This window comes from Mangifera indica, chromosome 8 (genome assembly GCF_011075055.1).
Source record: "Mangifera indica cultivar Alphonso chromosome 8, CATAS_Mindica_2.1, whole genome shotgun sequence".
In the NCBI taxonomy this organism is placed as follows: domain Eukaryota; kingdom Viridiplantae; phylum Streptophyta; class Magnoliopsida; order Sapindales; family Anacardiaceae; genus Mangifera; species Mangifera indica.
Window position 1 is genome coordinate 632,701 of NC_058144.1, and position 19,858 is coordinate 652,558.

The following is a 19,858-nucleotide window of genomic DNA, read 5'->3' on the forward strand; positions in this document are numbered from 1 at the left end:
AATAATTGTTAAACTAACATAAATACATTTTGTCACATATCCAAGCTGTAAACAGAATTCATCTATTATAAGAAAGCAGACATTGGATCATGCAGCTATTAATATTACCAACCCAAATGCGAAAAAAAATGCTGAGCTTAAGTAAAGTCATTTCAACTGAAACAGCCAACAATACTATTACATATATTACAAGAGGGCGACAAAAAAAAAAAAATATATATATATATATATATATATATATATATATAAAACGAGGATAAGCAACACATAATTAAACAAAGAGACATTTGGAACAAGGACTGCATACAGCTAGTCATCATTCAGCGACTTTCATGCCTGATAGATAAACCCGGCTCTGAATTACACTGCCTCTGATCCAGAAACCAGGCATTACCATCAACCCAACCTTAGGCTTCTCAGCATTTTCATCAATTATCAAATTCTTCACTACGCTTTCCATGTAAACCTCTGAGAACTCAGTACCCCGGTTAACCTGAAAAACCTTAACATTAGGCTCAAAAGAATAAGCCAGCCTGTGCAGAAGCCAGATCAACTTGGCCAGTTTCAGAAAGGCCAGGTAAAATGGAGTCCTTGGATGTCCACCACCCATTACATAATTCCGCTGATCTAAATTTCCAAAGAATGATGCTTCCATCTTTGGGTGAACAACCACAAGGTACTTACTCCAGCAAAATTTCCCGAATATGGAATCAGGGTTTTGACCCAGCATATCCAGTGGATCCACCTCCCTTAAAGCAAGAAATTGATGGAAAAAACTCTCTTTGTTAACCATAAGTTTTCCTGATTTAATGCCAAAGCTTTCCTGCTGAAAGCCACTGAACATTTTTTGGCATATATGAGACTCAAATGCATATTTCTTGTGAGCCCTCTTTGCATAAACAACATTGGGTTCGATAGAATTAGCTGCAGCATCAAGGTCCCATCCAGCTACTTTCATCAAGTTGACCAATGGTTTAGAAAAATCATGAATAGCTTTGAAAGCAGCTTCAACAGTTGCTGTGAATAGATCAGTAGTCAGATCCACAGGAAAATATCCATTTTCATCTGCAGAACCTTCCGATTCTTTGCTTGACAAGCCCCTAAGGTTAAGGTTCTTTTCCAGTTTCACTCGCTTCTGATTTGCCTCCTCAATCAGCTGCTGCAACTGAATAATCTCAGAATCTTTATTCTGAATTTCAGATTGGAACTTCTTCACCATAACCTCATATGTTTTCAGCAGGCTTTGCTGTTCTTGGATCTCTGCAGCTAGGCGGGAGTCCTGAGGAGAAGCACATATTGGTTTGGGGTTGTTTTCCCTGTAAAAATGCTTGAGTTCAGATAGATTCTTTAACTCTGAGATTACAAGTTTATCAGCAGCTTGAATTTTATCAGGGTCATAGGGAGTATGAGCAGATTGGAGCTGGATATAAGCTGACTTTAGGGAGGAGATGTATGCAAATATCTTGGACACTAAGGCTTCAACAGCTTCAGGATTCTGATTCATGGCATCTTCCATAGGTTGAGGATGGACTTTTTGGCTGTTGTTCTCACGATGTGGGTTATCTTTCACCCCAGTAGGTAGCATAGCTACTACCAACAAAGCGGTAGTTTAATTGGATTCCACCAGAATAAACAACAATGCAGAGAAACCTGCAAATCTCCCTCGATTATAAAGTTTATAGACACATAAACAAGAATGTTTGATACAATATAAAATACGAGAATAGTAGGAAAACTAACTTTGTTCACAGATTTTATAAAAAAGAGAGCCATATCTTCAGTCCTGGTTTTCAAAAGATCACATGGTTTCTATGTAACATGCTAAAGTCCTAAGCAAATGATTCTTAGGGAAAACATGGAAAAAAAGGGTTGCTTGATTGCTCACACTGAGTATAGACAGACAGTAAAGATATTATCTTAATTTAGTAACTAGTAAGGCCAGGATCAGAAATGGGACTAGTAATATTCATCAAAAGAACAGCTACGCCCATGAAACATAGATACATTGGCACAAACGATTCCCTTCTCTATGCTCTAACATGCAATGGTGAAATTTTGATCAGATACAGCATACCCAATCCTCAATAATAAGAGGGGAAAAAAAGCAAGGGAAAACTGAAATTCGGTAAAACCAACGCTCTCACTGAGTAATTTTCAAATTTGATCTAAGCAAACCTTAATTAAACATTTGGAAGTCACTCATAAGCAAATTTAACCTAAAAATTGAGAGAAGAGGTAACCTACCTCTTAAGATCAAAATCCCGTCTCCTTGGAAAGAATTCAACAATCATAATACCCGCTTACCTGAAAATTAACGATGAATAAACCAATCATTCGTCATTGATCTCTGAAACCGGGACAATGCTCATAGCCTCTTAATCATTTTGGGTTATTAGGCATAAATGAGTAGAAACAAGTTCAACGAAATAAAAAAATTTGTAATTTCCATCATAGAAATATCAATGTAAAGCCAATTTATTACTCACGAATAGAAGACACGATTAACTACGGGAAGATTGCGCATGTTTGGACGGTTTAGATAATTTGGGGACATAAAAATGAGAAAGACCAGTATGTTTACACCCAATGCTGCTGCCATTAAGCTAAGTTACTTCTACAAGCTGTCATTTTCATCGGTTTTCTTGGCAACCAAACGAGAGCTAATGATTAAAAATGTACCTGATCGAATAGATTTGCCAAAGATTAGCCGCACGAGTTGGGAGTTTTAGAACATAAGCTTTTGAAGAAAGACGGATGTGTTGAACAACTTTGGTAAAGTTTCGAACCTTGCCTGACAAAACGTTAACACTAGCTAGGCCAAGATGAATATCTTTTTCCGCAAAATCGAGGCTAAGCCAATCATTACTAGTGCTTCTAGTTGACAATCGAATTAAAACCGATGGCAACAACTGTGAGTCATTGATGGATTCATTAATTTTGACTAAATTAATGTCTTTTTCATTTACTTAATAAAACTAATATATGATATAAAATCAATACGAATACTGTGAACATAAACGTCGTTGCCGGGGAACATAATACATTCAGGGGCGTTTGATTGATGGTTTTTAATATTATCTTAGTAATCTATCTTTTATTCTCTTATTTAATTTATCAGTAATAAAATATTACAGTAATCTTCTATTATCAATACTGACGCAATAGATAATATAGGTAGTAATCTAATTACCACCTTCATCTTAGATATTTAAAAATTACTAAGATAATCTTGAGTTTATTATAATTATATTATTATTTATTAATTTTTTGAGATAAAAATAAATTTATTTTTAATTAATATAGTAAATAATATAAAAATGTTTAAAAATAATTATATTTAAGGACATTTAAATAAAAAAATTTACTAGTAATCTTTTATTACCTTTAATCAAACATAATAATTATTTATATCTACTAAATTTTATCAAACATAGTAATCATTTATACTTAGTAATCTTCTAAGTAATTTATCTTTAAGATAATATTTTTATTTTGATAATAAAATATTACCCAAATCAAACATCCTCTTAAAAGTAAAAATGTCGTCAAATCCGGGTCGCCTGTGTGACAGGCAGGAACACTTACCACTATACTACAACGACACAACGACGTCTCTATCATTGTAAATGTAGATGTTTATAGATAGAAATTTTATTGGTGTTCTCACCACACTCAGTATTCCTTTGCAGTCACATGGCTGGCATTTGTTTTCATTTATACTTGTTGATATCAGTTGCAAAACCACCTTTGAACATTCTCCAATCCTCTGGAATGGCGGTGCAAGGCTGAATATCTTGACATATACTCTATCTCAATCTCTCCTACCAGTACATTTTCGCTTACAAAGTGATACTTCACCCCTATGCTTAGCCCCAGGGGTGAACATGCAGTATAAGGCCACCCTCAAAATTGAAAAAAAAAAAAAATCAAAAAACAAAAGAGAGGATACAAAACCCATCTTCAAGGTTTTCTCCTCTCCAAATTTAAAATCTTGCTTCTTAATATCTATTTTCAACATGGAAACCCTTAGACTCCTGTTGTTTTATTGTTTTATTTCAAAAATAATAAAATTATTCATACTTATTTTGAATATATAAATAAATATATATATAATAATTAAAAATAGAATAATACTCAATCACGTAATGACATATATAAGTATGTAATTATTTATGTATTAAAAGTGGGCACACATAATATTGCTTTTTCAAAAATATTGTTTTCATTATAAAATTTGTGCAACAAAATCTTAAATTGGTGACTGATTTATGCTTTTTTTTTTAAACATTATTATGCTTATCCACTATTAGTACACATTTATATGTATCATCATGTAATTAAATATTATTTTATTTTTAACTTAAAATCGTTCATTCACGTGATGATATATATAAATGTTTACTTAATATATATATATATATATATATATATATATATATATACATAATTTCATTAATATTTTTAATTGAATATTATGCATGTTCGTATATATTAATTCTCATATTTATATAAGTTGTTTACCATTGTGTTTTATAGTTTATTATTCTTTTTGTTCCTTCAAATTTCCTAAATTTGATTTTTAATCAGAATAATTGAGTTTTAATTTTACAGTTAAATTTATAATTATATCACTTAACTAGAGATGGCAATTTGGACCCGATTTTAGGGGCCCCGACCCTCCCCGACCCTAACGGGGAGGGGATTCTCCGATAAAAACGGGGAAAGGGGCGGGGATGGGGATGAAAAAAATCCCCGTAGTCGGGGACGGGGATACATATTTCCCCGCCCCGCCCCTCCCCTCCCCTCCCCTCCCCTCCCCGCCCCGGCCCGGCCCGGCCCGGCCCATCCCCTCCCCACCCCACCCCTTAAATATAATATATTAATATAATAATTTCTAAACTATTAAGTTCTAGAAAATTTTACATTATGATTTATTAAAACTATAACTTTAATTTTACTAATTTTTGAATTATCAATTATCAGCTTTTTCTAATTTCTGAACTATTAATCTAATATATTAAAAAGACCCTAGAATCTCATTATCATAAAATGCAAATGCACCAAATTAATTTTATTTCAACTTCAAAACTTAGTTAGTCAATCCACCAGGTTTTACACAAAAAAAAATAAATTATAAATTTGATAAAATCAATTGAAGTTAATGAAAAGTGTTAAATTTAATGTTATTATAAAATTACTCTAAATCACATACATGAAAAGCTACTAATGAAGAGATTAATTATTGCATATTGTTAGATTTTATGAAAACTTTGTATTTGAACTAAAATAATAATGAATATTTTGTAGCTCTTGTAACAAGTGATATTTTGGGAGAATATGATTTATTTTATTTATTGAAATACATAAAAAAATTAAAATTTATATTTACGGGTATTCGGAGGGGATTTTTCCCTGCGGGGATGGGGAGGGGATTTTTCCCCGCGGGGACGGGGCGGGGATGGGGAGGGGATTTTTCCCCACGGGGACGGGGCGGGGATGGGGAGAGGATTTTTCCCCGCGGGGACGGGGAGGGGATGGAGAGGGGATTTTCCTTCGCGGGGAGGGGACGGGGATTATTTTTTATCCCCGTAACGGGGACGGGGCGGGGACGGGGATTGATATCCCCTACGGGGATGGGGACGGGGATTGATATCCCCTCCCCGCCCCTCCCCATTGCCATCCCTACACTTAACATTTGTCTGATTCTCTAATAATACAACTTTAAATATTTTTTATAATTTGTGATTTTTGTAAACACTTTTAAACATATTAAATTTAAGTGATTTTTTTTTTTTTTGCTTTTTTCATGTGAAGAGGTTTTTTTATATAAAAAAATATTTTATATTATTGTTTTTTTCCCCAATTTCTTGATATTGTATTATTTTTTTAATATTTGATGGTTTTTAAACAAATTTTTCTAATTAATTGACGAACAATAACAAAACCAAACTAGAAAAGCCCCTTACAGTGGAAGTTCTGGATCCACACCGTGCATAGTAAGTTATATGACGTACATGTCCATTAAATGTAAACTTCGACAAGGTGAAGATTGTAGTGCTACTTCAATGGATCATTCCAATGATCAGGAGGGCGGTGGCTGTACAGCGCGGTTGCGGCGGAGGCCGCTCAGAAACCGAAGGCCGAACCCAGCACCAACCTTTTGGTCTCAGGTACTTTTCTTACTTGGCCGGCTCTCTCTTTATTTTCCAATAACGTCCTTTATTCCTTTCCACATTTACTTCTATTTGCCATTCTCAATTTATTGATCCTTTTCTATATGATTGTTTCTCAAAGTTCTGTTTTTTTTTCTATGTGTGGAAAAAGTTTCGATTTTTGATTTTTTCCTCTTATAAGGTTAAAACTTTAGGCTTTGGATTGTTGATGTATCTGTGAGGTTAGCTCGTGATGGAACAGAAACCTAACTTTGGTGATAAACTTTAAAGAGGAATAAGAGCATTTTGACTTATTAAGAAACAAACGTCTATTCTTCAACTCGTTGAATTTTCAATCCATTCAAGGAGTAAGAGAGAATAACAACTATTGTAAGCAATACATTATTTACATATTCAAACTGCTTGTAAATAATGCATTCATATACACTTATGTAGATCATAAAACAAATTCAGAAGAAACTCACTTCAACCAAAAGAAATAAGTCTAAAGCACGCACGGATATCTGCTGGACCGGCAAACGAAAGAAGCTCAACCGAGCATAAGTCACACTGCAATGCTTCGATAATGATTAAAAAATACAATAGTCAATGTGTTGGCGATGCAAAATGCTTTAAACATTTAATTGGTTACACAAGAGAACAAAAGGCCCATATCATGTCCCCATTTTTTCCTAGCACAGAAAAGAATCAAAAAAACATATTGAATTCTCGTCAGTTAAGTTTCAAAAATCTAAATGTTCATTTATCAATATTTAAAGTTGAACCTACTTATTTTTTATTTGAACTAAACTATGAGTTAGAAGATGTTCCATCTTGGTCTAATTTGCATTTATCCAAAAGGGGAGGCAAGCATATAACATTTTTCTACTAAGTTGAAGGAGCCAAAACGTTTGTCAATTAAGATCAAACCAACCAAATTTGGGCACTCAATGCTTTTTATGTTGTGATCCCCCGTGAAAGTACACATTTGCGTTTACCTACCTGTGATCTATGATAAATTCTTACAGGTAAATTGTATATCCAAAAAGTTTCTTATTCGAAATCAATTCAAATAATTATGATAAAAAGACTAGCTAAAATATCAATAACTGAACACTCTTATTTATCAATATTCTAAAATAAAAAAATAGACACCTTAATACTATAAGAAGAACTCTATAAAATAGTATACCTCACAACTAATTATAAGAACATTTTTGCATTATTTTCTTCCGTACTTGTAAAGAAAAAATTGTTTTTTTTCTCATTGAGATTATTGTAATTATTTTATTTTAATTTAATTATAAAATAAATAAATGTTAATAATTCTATTTAAAATAAAAACGCTCATGTCCTTTTTTTTTAATTCACCTAATCTTTTTTTTTTTTGAGATTCTATCATTTTTTTTATAGACATTAATAATATATTAATATAGATGTAGGTTACATCGTGATGGATTTCAAGATTTAAAAAAGGAATGAATTATATAGATTAACGAATGGTAAGAAATCTCGTCAGTATTAATGGTAAAATTAATTGTTTGAATGATTTAATTGATTTAAATATTATTCAAAATTACTGACGATACGACGAATTATCTCATCAGCTGTGCATAGTAAAGCGTGATGCTCTCGGCATGCAATGAAACCCGTGCCTTGTACTCCGCAACACAAAGGCCAAAGAACATAGTCCCACCCAAGGTTTGATGTAATTAAATGCACACCCGTCAACTTTTAAAAACCAAAGTCTCACCCATGACTCAATTTCTATTAAAATTTTAGAGATAAAATAGTTATTTTAATAATATTATTAAAATATATAATTCATTATTTTCTTTCATAGATTTTAAAAACTAATAATTTCACTTATAATTAAAAATTTTCAAATTTGAAAAATCATAATTATCCCTCAAACTTAGAGTTTTATTTTCATCTTTTTGGCCATTGATCTTCACCTCTCCACCTAACGTCCAGATCAATGTTAGTTTAAACCGATCTAGATGAAGATTGGTGATGAAGAAGCAAAGATATTGGTCCAAATCGATGAAGAAGATCTAGATGGCATTTGTCCAAAACATGTATGATGAAAGCTATTCAAATCTTCGTTCATGAAAATGCATCTTTCTTAGGTTTTTGTTGAGGCATTTTTTGATACCAACATCCAAATCTTCTTTCACAAAGATGACTGTGCCTTTTGCTTCTTGTTGAAGTATTTTTCGATATCGATGTCCAGATCTCCGTTCTTGTATACAAATGACGAGAATGGTTTGTAGGTCAAGGTTGACGTTGGCTCAGGCAAAGGAGGAGGCTAGAGAGAGACAAAAAGAATTTCAAAAATTGAAGTTTAAAAGGAAGTGAAAGGTGAAGCTAAAATTTTTAAAAGTTTTAAAGTATATGAAATAGAAAAAATATGAAGAGAAAATATAATTTTTTAAAATCAAAATATTTTCAATATAGATAAAAATATTAATTTTTAAAATATAATAAATTATATATATTTTTAATAATATTATTAAAATAGTGATTTTACCTTTAATTTTAATTGAAAAATTTAATCAAAATTAGGTTATGGGTAGAACTTTGAGTTTTTAAAAGTTGATTGATATGAGTGACTTATATCAAACCTTGCGTGCGAATGAGTTTTTTGGCCCAACACAAAGCGCACTTTGAAGCGCGTTTCCACTTCGAGATTGTTTGTCTGTTTGATTTGCCAAGTGACTCAACCATGTACGTTTATTCAAGTCATCATTATCTTTACTTCAATCAACCAAATGGACATAATTGCCCTTGTTGAGATTTCTTCGATCAAATATCATGATATATTAGCTTGAATTTTGTTATAAACAAATTGGAAAATGCAAGCAATTGATGGTATGTGAATGGATTGACATATAATCACGTAGTTATGTAATTTTGAAATAAAATAAAATAAATAATTTAATTATATAATAATATATTTATTAATAAAAATTAAAATCATTAATTAACATATATAATTCAAAATTTTATATAAAAATGAGTTATAAAAGAGATATTAAAAACTCATAATTGAATCTTCATATTCGATATGATAAGACATTAATCTATAGTATATTATTATTTGATGTTGATTCAATAAAAGATATTCTTAAGAAGAATTGAATCTCAAATAATAATTATTGGACAAACTATACAGAGACAGAGAGGATAGAGAGAAAAAAATATATTAAAACAAAATAATATAAATATTTTTTAAATTAAATATAATTATCAAAATTTGTTCATATTCTAATTTAACTAAAATAAAAAGATGACATTGGTAAAACAATGTTGATTGGGTAGAAAAAATAATTTACTTCTGCAAGTACGATGAGAAATACTACTAAAATATTCTCACTCATATTTGTGACATATATTATTTTGTTGTTATTTTTATTATCTTCAGAGGGAGAGTTTTTTTTTTTTTTGACAATGATAGATATAATATTTATATACCCATTGATCATAATTGTTTGGGTTTCGTATAAGGAGAAGTTTATTGGACAAATACTTTACGGGTAAAATTTTTTTTCACCTTCTCATAGAGATAATATTATGTGTATAAATAATAAATATAAAAAATTATATATATAAATGATGATATATTATTTTATTTTTAATTCAAAATTATTCAATCATATAGTGATATATATTTTTTGTATATAAATTTGTATTTATTATTTGTATAAATAATGTTATTAATAACAATACCCATCATAATTTTTTTATAATAAAGAGTCTTACTCGAGTTAGATTATTATTTTTATAATTGAATTAATTATATTAAATAAAATAAATTTTAAATCTAATTATCAATCTTATAATTATTAAACTAAATAAATTAAAAGATCGAATCATTTTCTCTTATAATTATACCATCATAATTACTCAAAATACAAATATTAATAAATGTTAACTAAGGGCATATCTGTATTTTCACTAGTGGACCAGGGAATTAAAAATATTGAGTGCTACTTCTAAAGCATTCCACTTAATAGAGTAGAGGTATTGAATTGATTATTTTAATCATAATCCATAAACAATTTGGCGGGATATTAATTAAAATAGGTAAAAAATTTTCTGTTTATATCATTTTAGGTAAACGCACAATAGTTTTACTTTTATAAGTAAATTTTTTTATAACTCAAAAAATACGCTCCCAACCCTGTATATATAGACACTGAAAGGAAGGTTTGAGTGCGTGCGGAGTGCATAGGTGCGTGCAGAGTACGTGGGTGCATGCGGAGTGCACGCAGAGTGCGTGAATACGTGCAGAATGCATGAGTGCGTGCAGTATACACAGTACGTGTACAGTGTACGCACTGTACATAGTGCACAGTGCATGCACAGTACATACGCATATTATATATATATATAAAATATTATATTATTATATATATTTATTATATATATAATATATAATAATATAATATATATTTAAAAATTATTATTATTATTTATATATATTATATTAAATATTATAATATTTAATATATATATTTATTTAATATATTTTTTATATTATTTAATATATATATATTTAAAAGAAAGGGTGTGCACACTCTCACACTTTGTTTATATATATTAATCAGGGTGTGCGCACTGCTTACATATCACACGCACTGTACGCACCACGCATGCATCGCGCGTACCACGCACGCACCACGTGCACTCCGTACGTATTCATACACTCAAATTTTTCTTTTAACACCTACGTATATAGAGTTAAGAAGGTATTTTTGAAATTATAAAAAAATTTACTTATAAAAATAAAATTAATATATATTACCTAAAAAGGTATAAACAGAAATTTTTTTTACCTATTTTAATTAATATCCCTTTTTAGGCTCTCTACACCTCGACAGAAAAAAGCTACTCGCTTTCGCCCCCTTATAATCGCGTCGATATTTAATCGGACTTCCTCTCCTCTGTTCGCACTCAAACCGCCGAACGACTCAGTACTGTGACTAACACTTCTCAGTCCGTCTCTCTCTGTTAGGTACAATGCAGCACTATCGATCTCAATGGTTACGGTTTCACTCTCATAAACTCAGAACTCGCTTTATCTAAATTGTTCTTTCTTTTCAGTTAATTTTTATTTTTGCAGAAAAATGTCGTCGATGTTAGGGCGAAGAGGAGTCCATTACTTACAGAAACTAAAGGCCGCAAATATTCCAACTGCTTTGTTAGAGAAAGGACAAAATCGTGTTATCGATGCTTCTCTTACACTTATTCGTGAGAGGGCAAAACTTAAGGTACAGATGCAATCTTGATTTTATGTTAATTCAGTGACTAACAGTCTGCAGCAGAAACTATAATTGATTGTTATTTCGATCATGTGGCTATGTGATATATATTATGAAGGGAGAGCTTCTGCGTGCGTTAGGGGGTGTTAGGGCTTCGGCAACTCTTCTTGGAGTTCCATTGGGACATAACTCATCGTTTCTTCAGGGGCCGGCGTTTGCTCCACCTCGTATAAGAGAGGCTATTTGGTGTGATAGCACCAACTCTACAACTGAAGAAGGTAAAAATTATAATGAAATGATTTATTTATATATTTTAAAGGCCTTTATTTATTTATTTAGCTTTGACTCGCCTGGTTTGCGGTGTGCAGGGAAACAATTAAGCGACCCGCGGGTGTTGACAGATGTGGGTGATGTCCCTGTTCAAGAAATACGAGATTGTGGTGTCGATGATGACAGATTGATGAATGTCATTAGTGAGTCCGTGAAGCTAGTGATGGAAGAGGTAAATTAATGATTTCTGATAGTGTTTTAAGATTAAATCTGACAATAAGTTAATTGACCATTGTTGTGTATACGAGTTACTTTTCATTCATTCTTTAACCAATTGGATGAGTTTCATGGAAGCTTTATCTTTTAGATGTTGACAAATTCACTTCTCTCATAAGTATATCCTCTTCCAGGATCCATTGCGACCATTAATTTTAGGTGGTGATCATTCAATATCTTTTCCTGTTGTAAGAGCTGTCTCAGAGAAGCTTGGAGGACCCGTGGATATTCTTCATCTGGATGCCCATCCTGATATTTATCATGCGTTTGAGGGAAATATATATTCACATGCCTCATCTTTTGCCCGGATCATGGAAGGTGGTTATGCTAGGAGGCTTTTGCAGGTGAGTTTGTTTTCAACAAGCTCTCACATTTTTCCACCTTCTATGTAATAATGTTCTCATCACGATTCAATAGATGTGGGCTTAAAAAATATGATCATCATGTCATCCTCTATGTCAGTGGGAATGCTGACATGCAAACTGCTTATTCATGTGAGAGTGTGAATTCTCTTATATATCGAATAATTAGTTCAACTGCTTACTGCTTAGGTTGGACTAAGATCAATAACAAGTGAAGGCCGAGAACAGGGGAAGAAATTTGGAGTAGAGCAATATGAAATGCGGACATTTTCAAGAGATCAACACTTTTTGGAAAACCTGGTATCTTCTTTCTCTCTTTCTCCTTGGACACACACAGTGGCAAACATCCACATATGCATTTATTTTGATATATTCTTGCTTTCTTGTCTTAGCCTATCTGCTTTGCATATACAAAATATGCTAAGAATAAAAGATTTATAAGAAATACTAAATTTGTGGAATTGATTGTATTGAGAAACCAGTAAAATAGTATAAAGTGTGAGTAAAAATAATGATACATAACACTGGTATAAAAAACTTATTACATGACAAAAATATAAACATTTCTTTTGATGGTAGGCAGAAGTACTAGTGAAATTTGTGCTTTTCCATGAAAAAGAAATCCCCACAAGGATGAATTTGTAGATCTTTGATGTATCTTAATTTGTGGTAGTGTTTCTGGCTTTTACTTCTCAAAGAGTCTTCTTGCTTGGAGTGTGATGTTGTGCTCCTAATTTTTTCATCAGAAACTTGGCGAGGGAGTTAAGGGTGTGTACATATCTGTAGATGTGGACTGTCTTGATCCTGCCTTTGCTCCTGGGGTGTCTCACATTGAGCCTGGAGGTCTCTCTTTCCGTGATGTTCTCAACATTCTCCACAATCTCCAAGCTGATGTTGTTGCTGCAGATGTGGTTGAGTTCAATCCACAGCGTGACACTGTTGATGGGATGACTGCAATGGTTGCTGCTAAGTTGGTTAGGGAGCTAACTGCTAAGATATCAAAATGACGGGTACTTGACCTCCCCATCAACTTTTTGTGTACTGTTATTTATTGATGTTCTTGGAAAGTTTGATCAATGGTCAACATCATGCATTTTATTTTTTACCCAAACATTACTGAAGGAATTGAACCTGTAAACCTGTTAGGTATTATCTAAACGTATCAATCATACTTTGTACTCTGTATGATGCTAAATAAGTATAGCTACTGTCTAGCCCAATAAAGATGATGGCAATGTGCATTATAATGGTGTAAACTTGTAGTTCTTTGTTAGGGTACAGAATTAGAAATGCTTTAATGACGATTCACTGGATTAAATTATTCATTTGATCCCTTTTTTGAGTAATTAAGGGTACAAAATTAGTGTGCCCATGTCAAAATAACTCCAAACCGAAAGGATAAATGAAACATGAGGCCTTGGAGAGTCCTATCATGTAGACTGCAAAACCAAGCACGTGTCAAATAGCATGAATCTAAGGCGAGATTTCAAACTTTAGTCACCAGGTTCAAAACTTTAGTCCAGACTAAATTTACAAATGTTTGTAATAATATCCTATCAAGAACTGCGATGCTGATGGAACATGCAATTATTCTACTCGTACCAGAGAAAGTAAACTATGAAAGGGTTAATCCTGAGAGAACATGCTTGGAGTCCCTCGTGTGGAGAAGCAAAGACGCCCACTGGATTGGGAAGAACCAAGTCAAAGTCGGTCATCCCGTAAGAGTTTTAGTTTTGACCTCCTAATTTGCGCATCCAAAGAAAAGCAGTCAGGGAGCACTCGTCATTTGTTCTGTTCAATGTAAAATCTAAATGCTACTTAAGCGATTTCGAAATAGAATTTACATGAGTTCTAGAACTTTTTGGTTTTTAAAAAAGAAGTTTATATAATGATTGAATATGATCAATTCGAGATTCCATGTCGAAGAGATCGTCAATTTCAAGTCCCAGATGTGATCGTGTAACTGAAGATGGTATTTTTTTTAAAGAATTCAAGTTGCCCGACTTGAATGAAGATGAGTTGGTTTGTCATTAAGGATATTGAATTCTCGAGAACTCCTGCAAAAACTCAACATGGGTATAATACTGTTCTTGAAGGTTTTGTACTTTTAGGGATCAAGATTACCGTAGGATTGGATCCAACCAAACCTGAATAAAGACCAGCTTGAGATTGTTTTGATCCAGAAGAGTGTGCTTGAGACTAAAAGGTTAAGGTCAAGGTTAAAATTTTATTCGAAAACAATGATACAAATTGACTCAAACTTGAATGTTTGGATCGATTTGAATTTGTTTTTTCGAAGTCAAACTCAAACATTTTAGATTGAATCCAACCATAATTAGATTATCTCCAATTTGAGGTAAAATTAGAGATTTATGAAAGTTCAGTAGCTTGAGAATTAGATCAAGAATATTGTACTTATTCTTTTATTTTGACAGCGTACAGGAGCAATAGTTAAACTTAGTAAAACAATATTTGACAGGTAAAAAGTGAAACAATATTAACTAACTATTACATATATTTTTAAAAGATTCTTTTTCATTCATAGTGCTCCTCACCCATCATCATAAACATGAATATTGTTTCATTAACATTTCTCATCTCTTTTTTCCAACGATATGCACTTATAGCGCTTTGCGCACACAACAAAAAAAGCTAAATTCAGGGTAGTCAAAATAGCTGATAGAAAGAAATATCTATCCAAATGCCCATCGTTCAAATTGGAAGGAACCCAACCTGACTTTCCATTCTTAGTTGTTATAGCCATCACCACCGTCAAAATCACGCTACTAACATAACTACCAATTGCTGTTGATGACATGGGCAAAGCAATACCCAAGCTTTTTAGTCCATCTGGCGTCTGTGATCCGAAAAATTCCATTTGTGCAACAACAATGAATGCTTCCCCTACTCCCAATAACACATATTGTGGAACCTGCCAGAAAATACTCACAGAGCTTGTCTCTTCATCATTCATACTTGCATATTTTAGCCTATTTTGTTCAACAATGCCTGCTATAATCATGGCTAATGCTGCAATGATCATCCCTATTCCTGTTCTTTGCAGCTCAGATAAAGTAATCGGCTCTCTTTTTGTTACTCGGACGTATAAAGGAAGGATGATTTTGTCGTATAATAGAATGAATGTCGAGCAACTTATAATGTCAAATGCTGTCAAGCTGGCAGGAGGGATATGAAAATTTGAGATTGTTGATTTCATGGCAGCTCCTTGTTCGACAAAAAGAGAAAGCATTTGTATGGTTGCCATGGAAGTCAATATGGTACAAAACCATATAGGTAATAACCTCAACACGCATTTCACTTCTTCAACTTGTGTTACACTACAAAGACACCATGGATTTGGTGTTTGACCTACTTTAGTTGTTTCCAGGATAATGTCTGTCGGGGTGATAATAGCAGCTCGATCAAGAAACCTGCTTGTTGGAAGAGAAAATTATCAAGATTTAACCATGTGATTATGGACAGATTTTCTGTAGAATATTTTACTTACTTGAAGTCATTGGTATGAAGGATTCCTCTCAGGCCATTAGTTTTAGTTTCCTTTTCATGAACCTCATAAAGTCCTTCTCCATTTGAGGGTACTTGAAGATTCATTTTCCTCGAGGAAGCTACTATGACCTGAGAGAACCTAGAGAAGGGATTCCCAGAAGGCTTGAAGTGTCTATATCTGAAAGTCCCACTAACCAGCACAGTAAATCCGAAAATACAACAACCAGCACATATCCAAAATCCCAATGCCCAATGCCCCATTGTCTCCAAATAAACCAGAACCGTCTCGGAAAATAAGCATCCAAGGTTGAGTGCCACATAAAAGTAACTGTAAAATGAAGATTTGGATTTCTTTTCTTTAGGATCTTCCTCATCAAACTGGTCTGCACCAAATACAGCTAGAGCAGGTTCAGGGGCTCCAATTCCTATTGCGATTAAATAAATAGATATGTAGAACATTATAATATGAGCTGGTGAATGAGGATCACATGGGTGACCAATTTTGCCACAGCCATGAGGCTTGAGTAGGACTGAATTGGTTAATAAGGATAGTGCTACCAATCCCTGCCAAAATCAAGTACCATTACTAACTTTTAGAAGAGTTTCAAGGATCTATATCTACAAAGGAAGAGAAGTAGATGACTACTCACTATAATTGAGACAAGTTGAAATGTGACACAAGTTAAGTATCTTCCTAAATAAGAATCGCTAAGAAAAGCACCCATCAAAGAGGAGAGATAGAGGGTTCCCATCCATCTGTTGAATGTGTTTGCTGCCTCATCGTTAGTTTGCTTCAATACAGATTTTGAAAAAAGCACCATATTTACTTCCACTCCTGCAAATGCAAGGTTGGCTAATCCCTGGTTCACTGCTCAACAAACAAAACCGTTCAAAATATATTAAAATTTCTTATATAAGCCAAATTTCTTGCTTAGTTATGGAACTGAATATTGGGTTGGATTCAACATCAAATTGAACAATTGGATCAAGACAATTCAAATTGAATTAAAAAAAAAATTGTTTTTGACCATCTATTATGAACTAATATGAAATAACTTTTTTGAATTCAAATCTATCTTAAATTAGGTCTTGTTTGAATCGAGCCTTGTATATACCTAATAACAAAGCACCACATCTCCATCCACCAGTCCTCCTTTTTATGGTTGGTTTTTCATGAAAATTGAGTGATCCATTTCCTATGTATGCATCCCCCTGATTCTCACATTGTTTCTCATCCATTGAGTTTGACTGATTGGTCTCATCCACCCACAATCAAAGCTTGAATCTCATAAAATTTCTTCTAAACATGAAGACAGTTTGTGAATTTGAAATGCTGTTAGAAAGAAAGTAAATGACGGGACAAATTTGTCGTAAATAAATTATTCTTCATTTGGTAAATAATTATTAATTATCCATTTGTTGATAACGCTCAGTTTGGTTAATAATTATTACTGTATCTGCGCGTTGATTATGCTCTATTTGGTAATTAGTTATTAAGTATCCATACCATGTGTAGATTTGTATGAGATTTAAGGTAAGAAAATTGTCGGCATAGTTTTTTCAAAATAAATATGAAGGTTCTAAAAATAATTCTTTCTTAATTAAACCCAAAATGCTTGCAGGTTACTCACAAGAAAAATCTTTTTAGAATATTAATATAAAATTTTAAAAATTATATTGATATTTTATATATGTTTAACTAAAACTTTTTAAATATGAGAAGTCACTGAAAATTCCACAAAACTTGTATGGTCAATCCACATGCAAAGCTATAAAAAACTGAAAAATACATAGAACTTTCAAATAGAGAACTTAGTGTATATATATATATATATATATAAGGAAGTTCGAGGCTGCTCTTGTCACGTAGTAGTTGCTTAAACATCTGTGCAAGTAAACACCAAAGTTCACATGCGTGATATGTTAATTATTTGATTCTTGAACATGTTTCATGTGGGATATGCCACCGTGTCCATGTGCATTAATTTTATTCTTTTTAAACTTTATTTTGCATTAATGACAAGATCTCACCCCTTCAATTATTTATAAGATTTATTAATAAAATTAGATTAATTGTTATATTCTCGGTACTTAATAGGTATTACAAAACTAATATTTTATCATTTTATTTAGATTAAAGTTATTATTATGTTATTATTAATAAATATATAATAAATTAATTTCTAAGTACAAATTGCTCATAAAATCGCATGATATATTTGCTAATATAAAATATTTTATTTTATAAAATTTTTGTGTAAAAATTTTGGTACGAATCATCTATCATATATAAATAAGAGGTATTAGATTGGTTTATCTATGATGGGTTAATTTGATTTATACCCATATTAAAAGATTGAAATATATTATTTAATGATTTAATTAAATTGTCCTTAATAGTTATTAACGATTAATAACAGTTGAAATTTTAAATTTTAAAGTTTCAAATGCCGTCCCTAATATATATGCATTAAAAGAGAAACAAAAGGGAGTTACCTATATGAATTTTATGGTTGGTTTTTTATGACAATTGAGTGATCTATTTCCTATATAAGCATCGCCCAAATTCTCATATTCTTTCTCATCCATTGAGTTTGATTGATTGGTCTCGTCCACCTACAATCAAGTACAAAATGTAAAAGATACAATATGAATGTTATGCAAAGAAAGATGGGTTGGGGCTATTTATAAAGCTTCCCCCTAAAATCATAGACTTACGAAAATAAACATATATGATAAATTAAATATTTGATAGTGATAGTAATTGGATCGAAACACATGTGAGACAATCGTGCTATTAATGTATGTATAATGGAAGAAAGTGAAGGAAAATTGAAATCTAAAAAATGTTGAATATCCAAAGAAAATTTTCTCCATGTAAATGTTATGCAAAGAAAAACGGGTCGGGGCTATTTATAGAGTTCGCCTATTAATTCTATATATATATATATAAAATCGCAGACTTATGAAAGTAGTCTTTACACCACTTTAAAATGATTCAAAATATATTTGTATAAAGTATGTCTATTTTATTATAGTAGTAGAAGGACTATTTTTATAGGCCTAGGGTTTTAGGTATACAATTAATCGGGGAGGAGAGGAGAGAAGCTCTATAAATAAATAGGCCCCCCCACCCCCTAGAAAGAACAAAATTAATGTATAAGAATACACGAATCCATATGAAATATGTCCAACAATCACATAGTTAATTTATTAGCATATGAACCTTCGTGTTGACTTACACAAAAGTTTCATTCAACTATTATGTATAGAATTTACATACTGACATCATGTTTAGAAGGCTTCTTGTGAGATTAAAAATTTCACATTGTTGGTGATCAAAGCCAATCGGTCAAATTCAATCGATAAGAAAAAATATAAGAATTATGAGAATACGTATACAAGAAATAAGTCACTCAATCATCATAAATAATTAGCTATAAAAGGGAGCATTGGTGGGTGGAGATGTGAAACTTTGTTCTTAGATATATATAATTACCATTAAATTCAAGTAAAAGCTAATTTAAGATTGGTTTAAATACAAAAGAATTATTTGACATTAATTTATAATAGACAATTAAACACAATTTTCTTTGAATTTGATTAAAACGGTCACAATCCTATCAATCAATCCGGTGTTGAATCCAGCCCAATATGCAGTTCTATGACCAATCAAGAAATTTTGCTTATATAAAAAATTTAATATATTTTGAATGGTTATTGTTTGTTAAGCAGTGAACCAAGGATTAGCCAACTTGGCCTTTGCAGGAGTGAAAGTAAATATGATGCTCTTTTCAAAATCTGTGTTGAGGCAGACTAATGATAGAGACAACAAACACATTCAGCAAATGGATGGGAACTCTCTATCTGTCTCTCCTCTTTGATGGGTACCTTTCTTAGCATTCTTTTCAGGAAGATACGTGACTTGTGTCGCATTTTAACTTGTCTCAATTGTAGAGAGCACTTATCTACTCCCCTTTCTTGGTAGATATGGATGGTAGCACTATCCTTATTAACAAATTCAGTT

The 19,858-nt window shown here is 32.2% G+C and overlaps 3 protein-coding genes across 5 annotated transcripts; 1 reads left to right on the top strand and 2 right to left on the bottom strand.

The window, feature by feature from the left end:
- Positions 1 to 82: 82 nt before the first annotated feature.
- Positions 83 to 2,927, bottom strand: LOC123222936 (protein GRAVITROPIC IN THE LIGHT 1-like). 2 transcript variants are annotated; one of them, XM_044645964.1, is made up of 3 exons: positions 2,680 to 2,927; positions 2,245 to 2,304; positions 83 to 1,650 (listed from the first exon to the last, which is right to left on the bottom strand). In XM_044645964.1, the coding sequence occupies exon 3, from the start codon at positions 1,583 to 1,585 to the stop codon at positions 317 to 319; it is 1,269 nt and encodes a 422-aa protein (XP_044501899.1). In that variant the 5' UTR covers positions 1,586 to 1,650; positions 2,245 to 2,304; positions 2,680 to 2,927; the 3' UTR covers positions 83 to 316. The 2 variants fall into 2 exon arrangements, with proteins under 2 accessions (XP_044501899.1, XP_044501900.1); XM_044645965.1 differs by lacking the exon at positions 2,680 to 2,927 and adding an exon at positions 2,487 to 2,651.
- An 8,081-nt stretch (positions 2,928 to 11,008) lies between these two features.
- LOC123222446 (arginase 1, mitochondrial) lies at positions 11,009 to 13,568 on the top strand. Of its 2 annotated transcripts, none has more exons than XM_044645209.1 (7): positions 11,009 to 11,169; positions 11,278 to 11,425; positions 11,535 to 11,694; positions 11,785 to 11,918; positions 12,097 to 12,306; positions 12,514 to 12,624; positions 13,071 to 13,568. In XM_044645209.1, the coding sequence occupies exons 2-7, from the start codon at positions 11,282 to 11,284 to the stop codon at positions 13,329 to 13,331; spliced, it is 1,020 nt and encodes a 339-aa protein (XP_044501144.1). In that variant the 5' UTR covers positions 11,009 to 11,169; positions 11,278 to 11,281; the 3' UTR covers positions 13,332 to 13,568. The 2 variants fall into 2 exon arrangements, with proteins under 2 accessions (XP_044501144.1, XP_044501145.1); XM_044645210.1 differs by having other exon boundaries at positions 11,018 to 11,169; positions 11,259 to 11,425.
- Positions 13,569 to 14,885: 1,317 nt separating this feature from the next.
- Positions 14,886 to 17,091, bottom strand: LOC123224402 (protein NRT1/ PTR FAMILY 7.3-like). The gene is made up of 4 exons (XM_044648056.1): positions 16,947 to 17,091; positions 16,482 to 16,699; positions 15,833 to 16,395; positions 14,886 to 15,755 (listed from the first exon to the last, which is right to left on the bottom strand). The coding sequence occupies exons 1-4, from the start codon at positions 17,068 to 17,070 to the stop codon at positions 14,909 to 14,911; spliced, it is 1,752 nt and encodes a 583-aa protein (XP_044503991.1). The 5' UTR covers positions 17,071 to 17,091; the 3' UTR covers positions 14,886 to 14,908.
- Between the last annotated feature and the right edge of the window lie 2,767 nt (positions 17,092 to 19,858).

Excerpts from the sequence above, each read along its gene's own strand:
- LOC123222936 (XM_044645964.1), bottom strand. The coding sequence starts at position 1,585 with ATGCTACCTACTGGGGTGAAAGATAACCCACATCGTGAGAACAACAGC.
- LOC123222446 (XM_044645209.1), top strand. The coding sequence starts at position 11,282 with ATGTCGTCGATGTTAGGGCGAAGAGGAGTCCATTACTTACAGAAACTA. Across the intron at positions 11,695-11,784 it reads CAACTCTACAACTGAAGAAG|GGAAACAATTAAGCGACCCG; the intron begins GTAAAAATTATA and ends TGCGGTGTGCAG. Across the intron at positions 12,625-13,070 it reads AACACTTTTTGGAAAACCTG|AAACTTGGCGAGGGAGTTAA; the intron begins GTATCTTCTTTC and ends TTTTTTCATCAG.
- LOC123224402 (XM_044648056.1), bottom strand. The coding sequence starts at position 17,070 with ATGGATGAGAAACAATGTGAGAATCAGGGGGATGCATACATAGGAAAT. Across the intron at positions 16,700-16,946 it reads ATGTGGTGCTTTGTTATTAG|TGAACCAGGGATTAGCCAAC; the intron begins GTATATACAAGG and ends TTTGTTGAGCAG. Across the intron at positions 16,396-16,481 it reads TTCAACTTGTCTCAATTATA|GGATTGGTAGCACTATCCTT; the intron begins GTGAGTAGTCAT and ends TGATTTTGGCAG.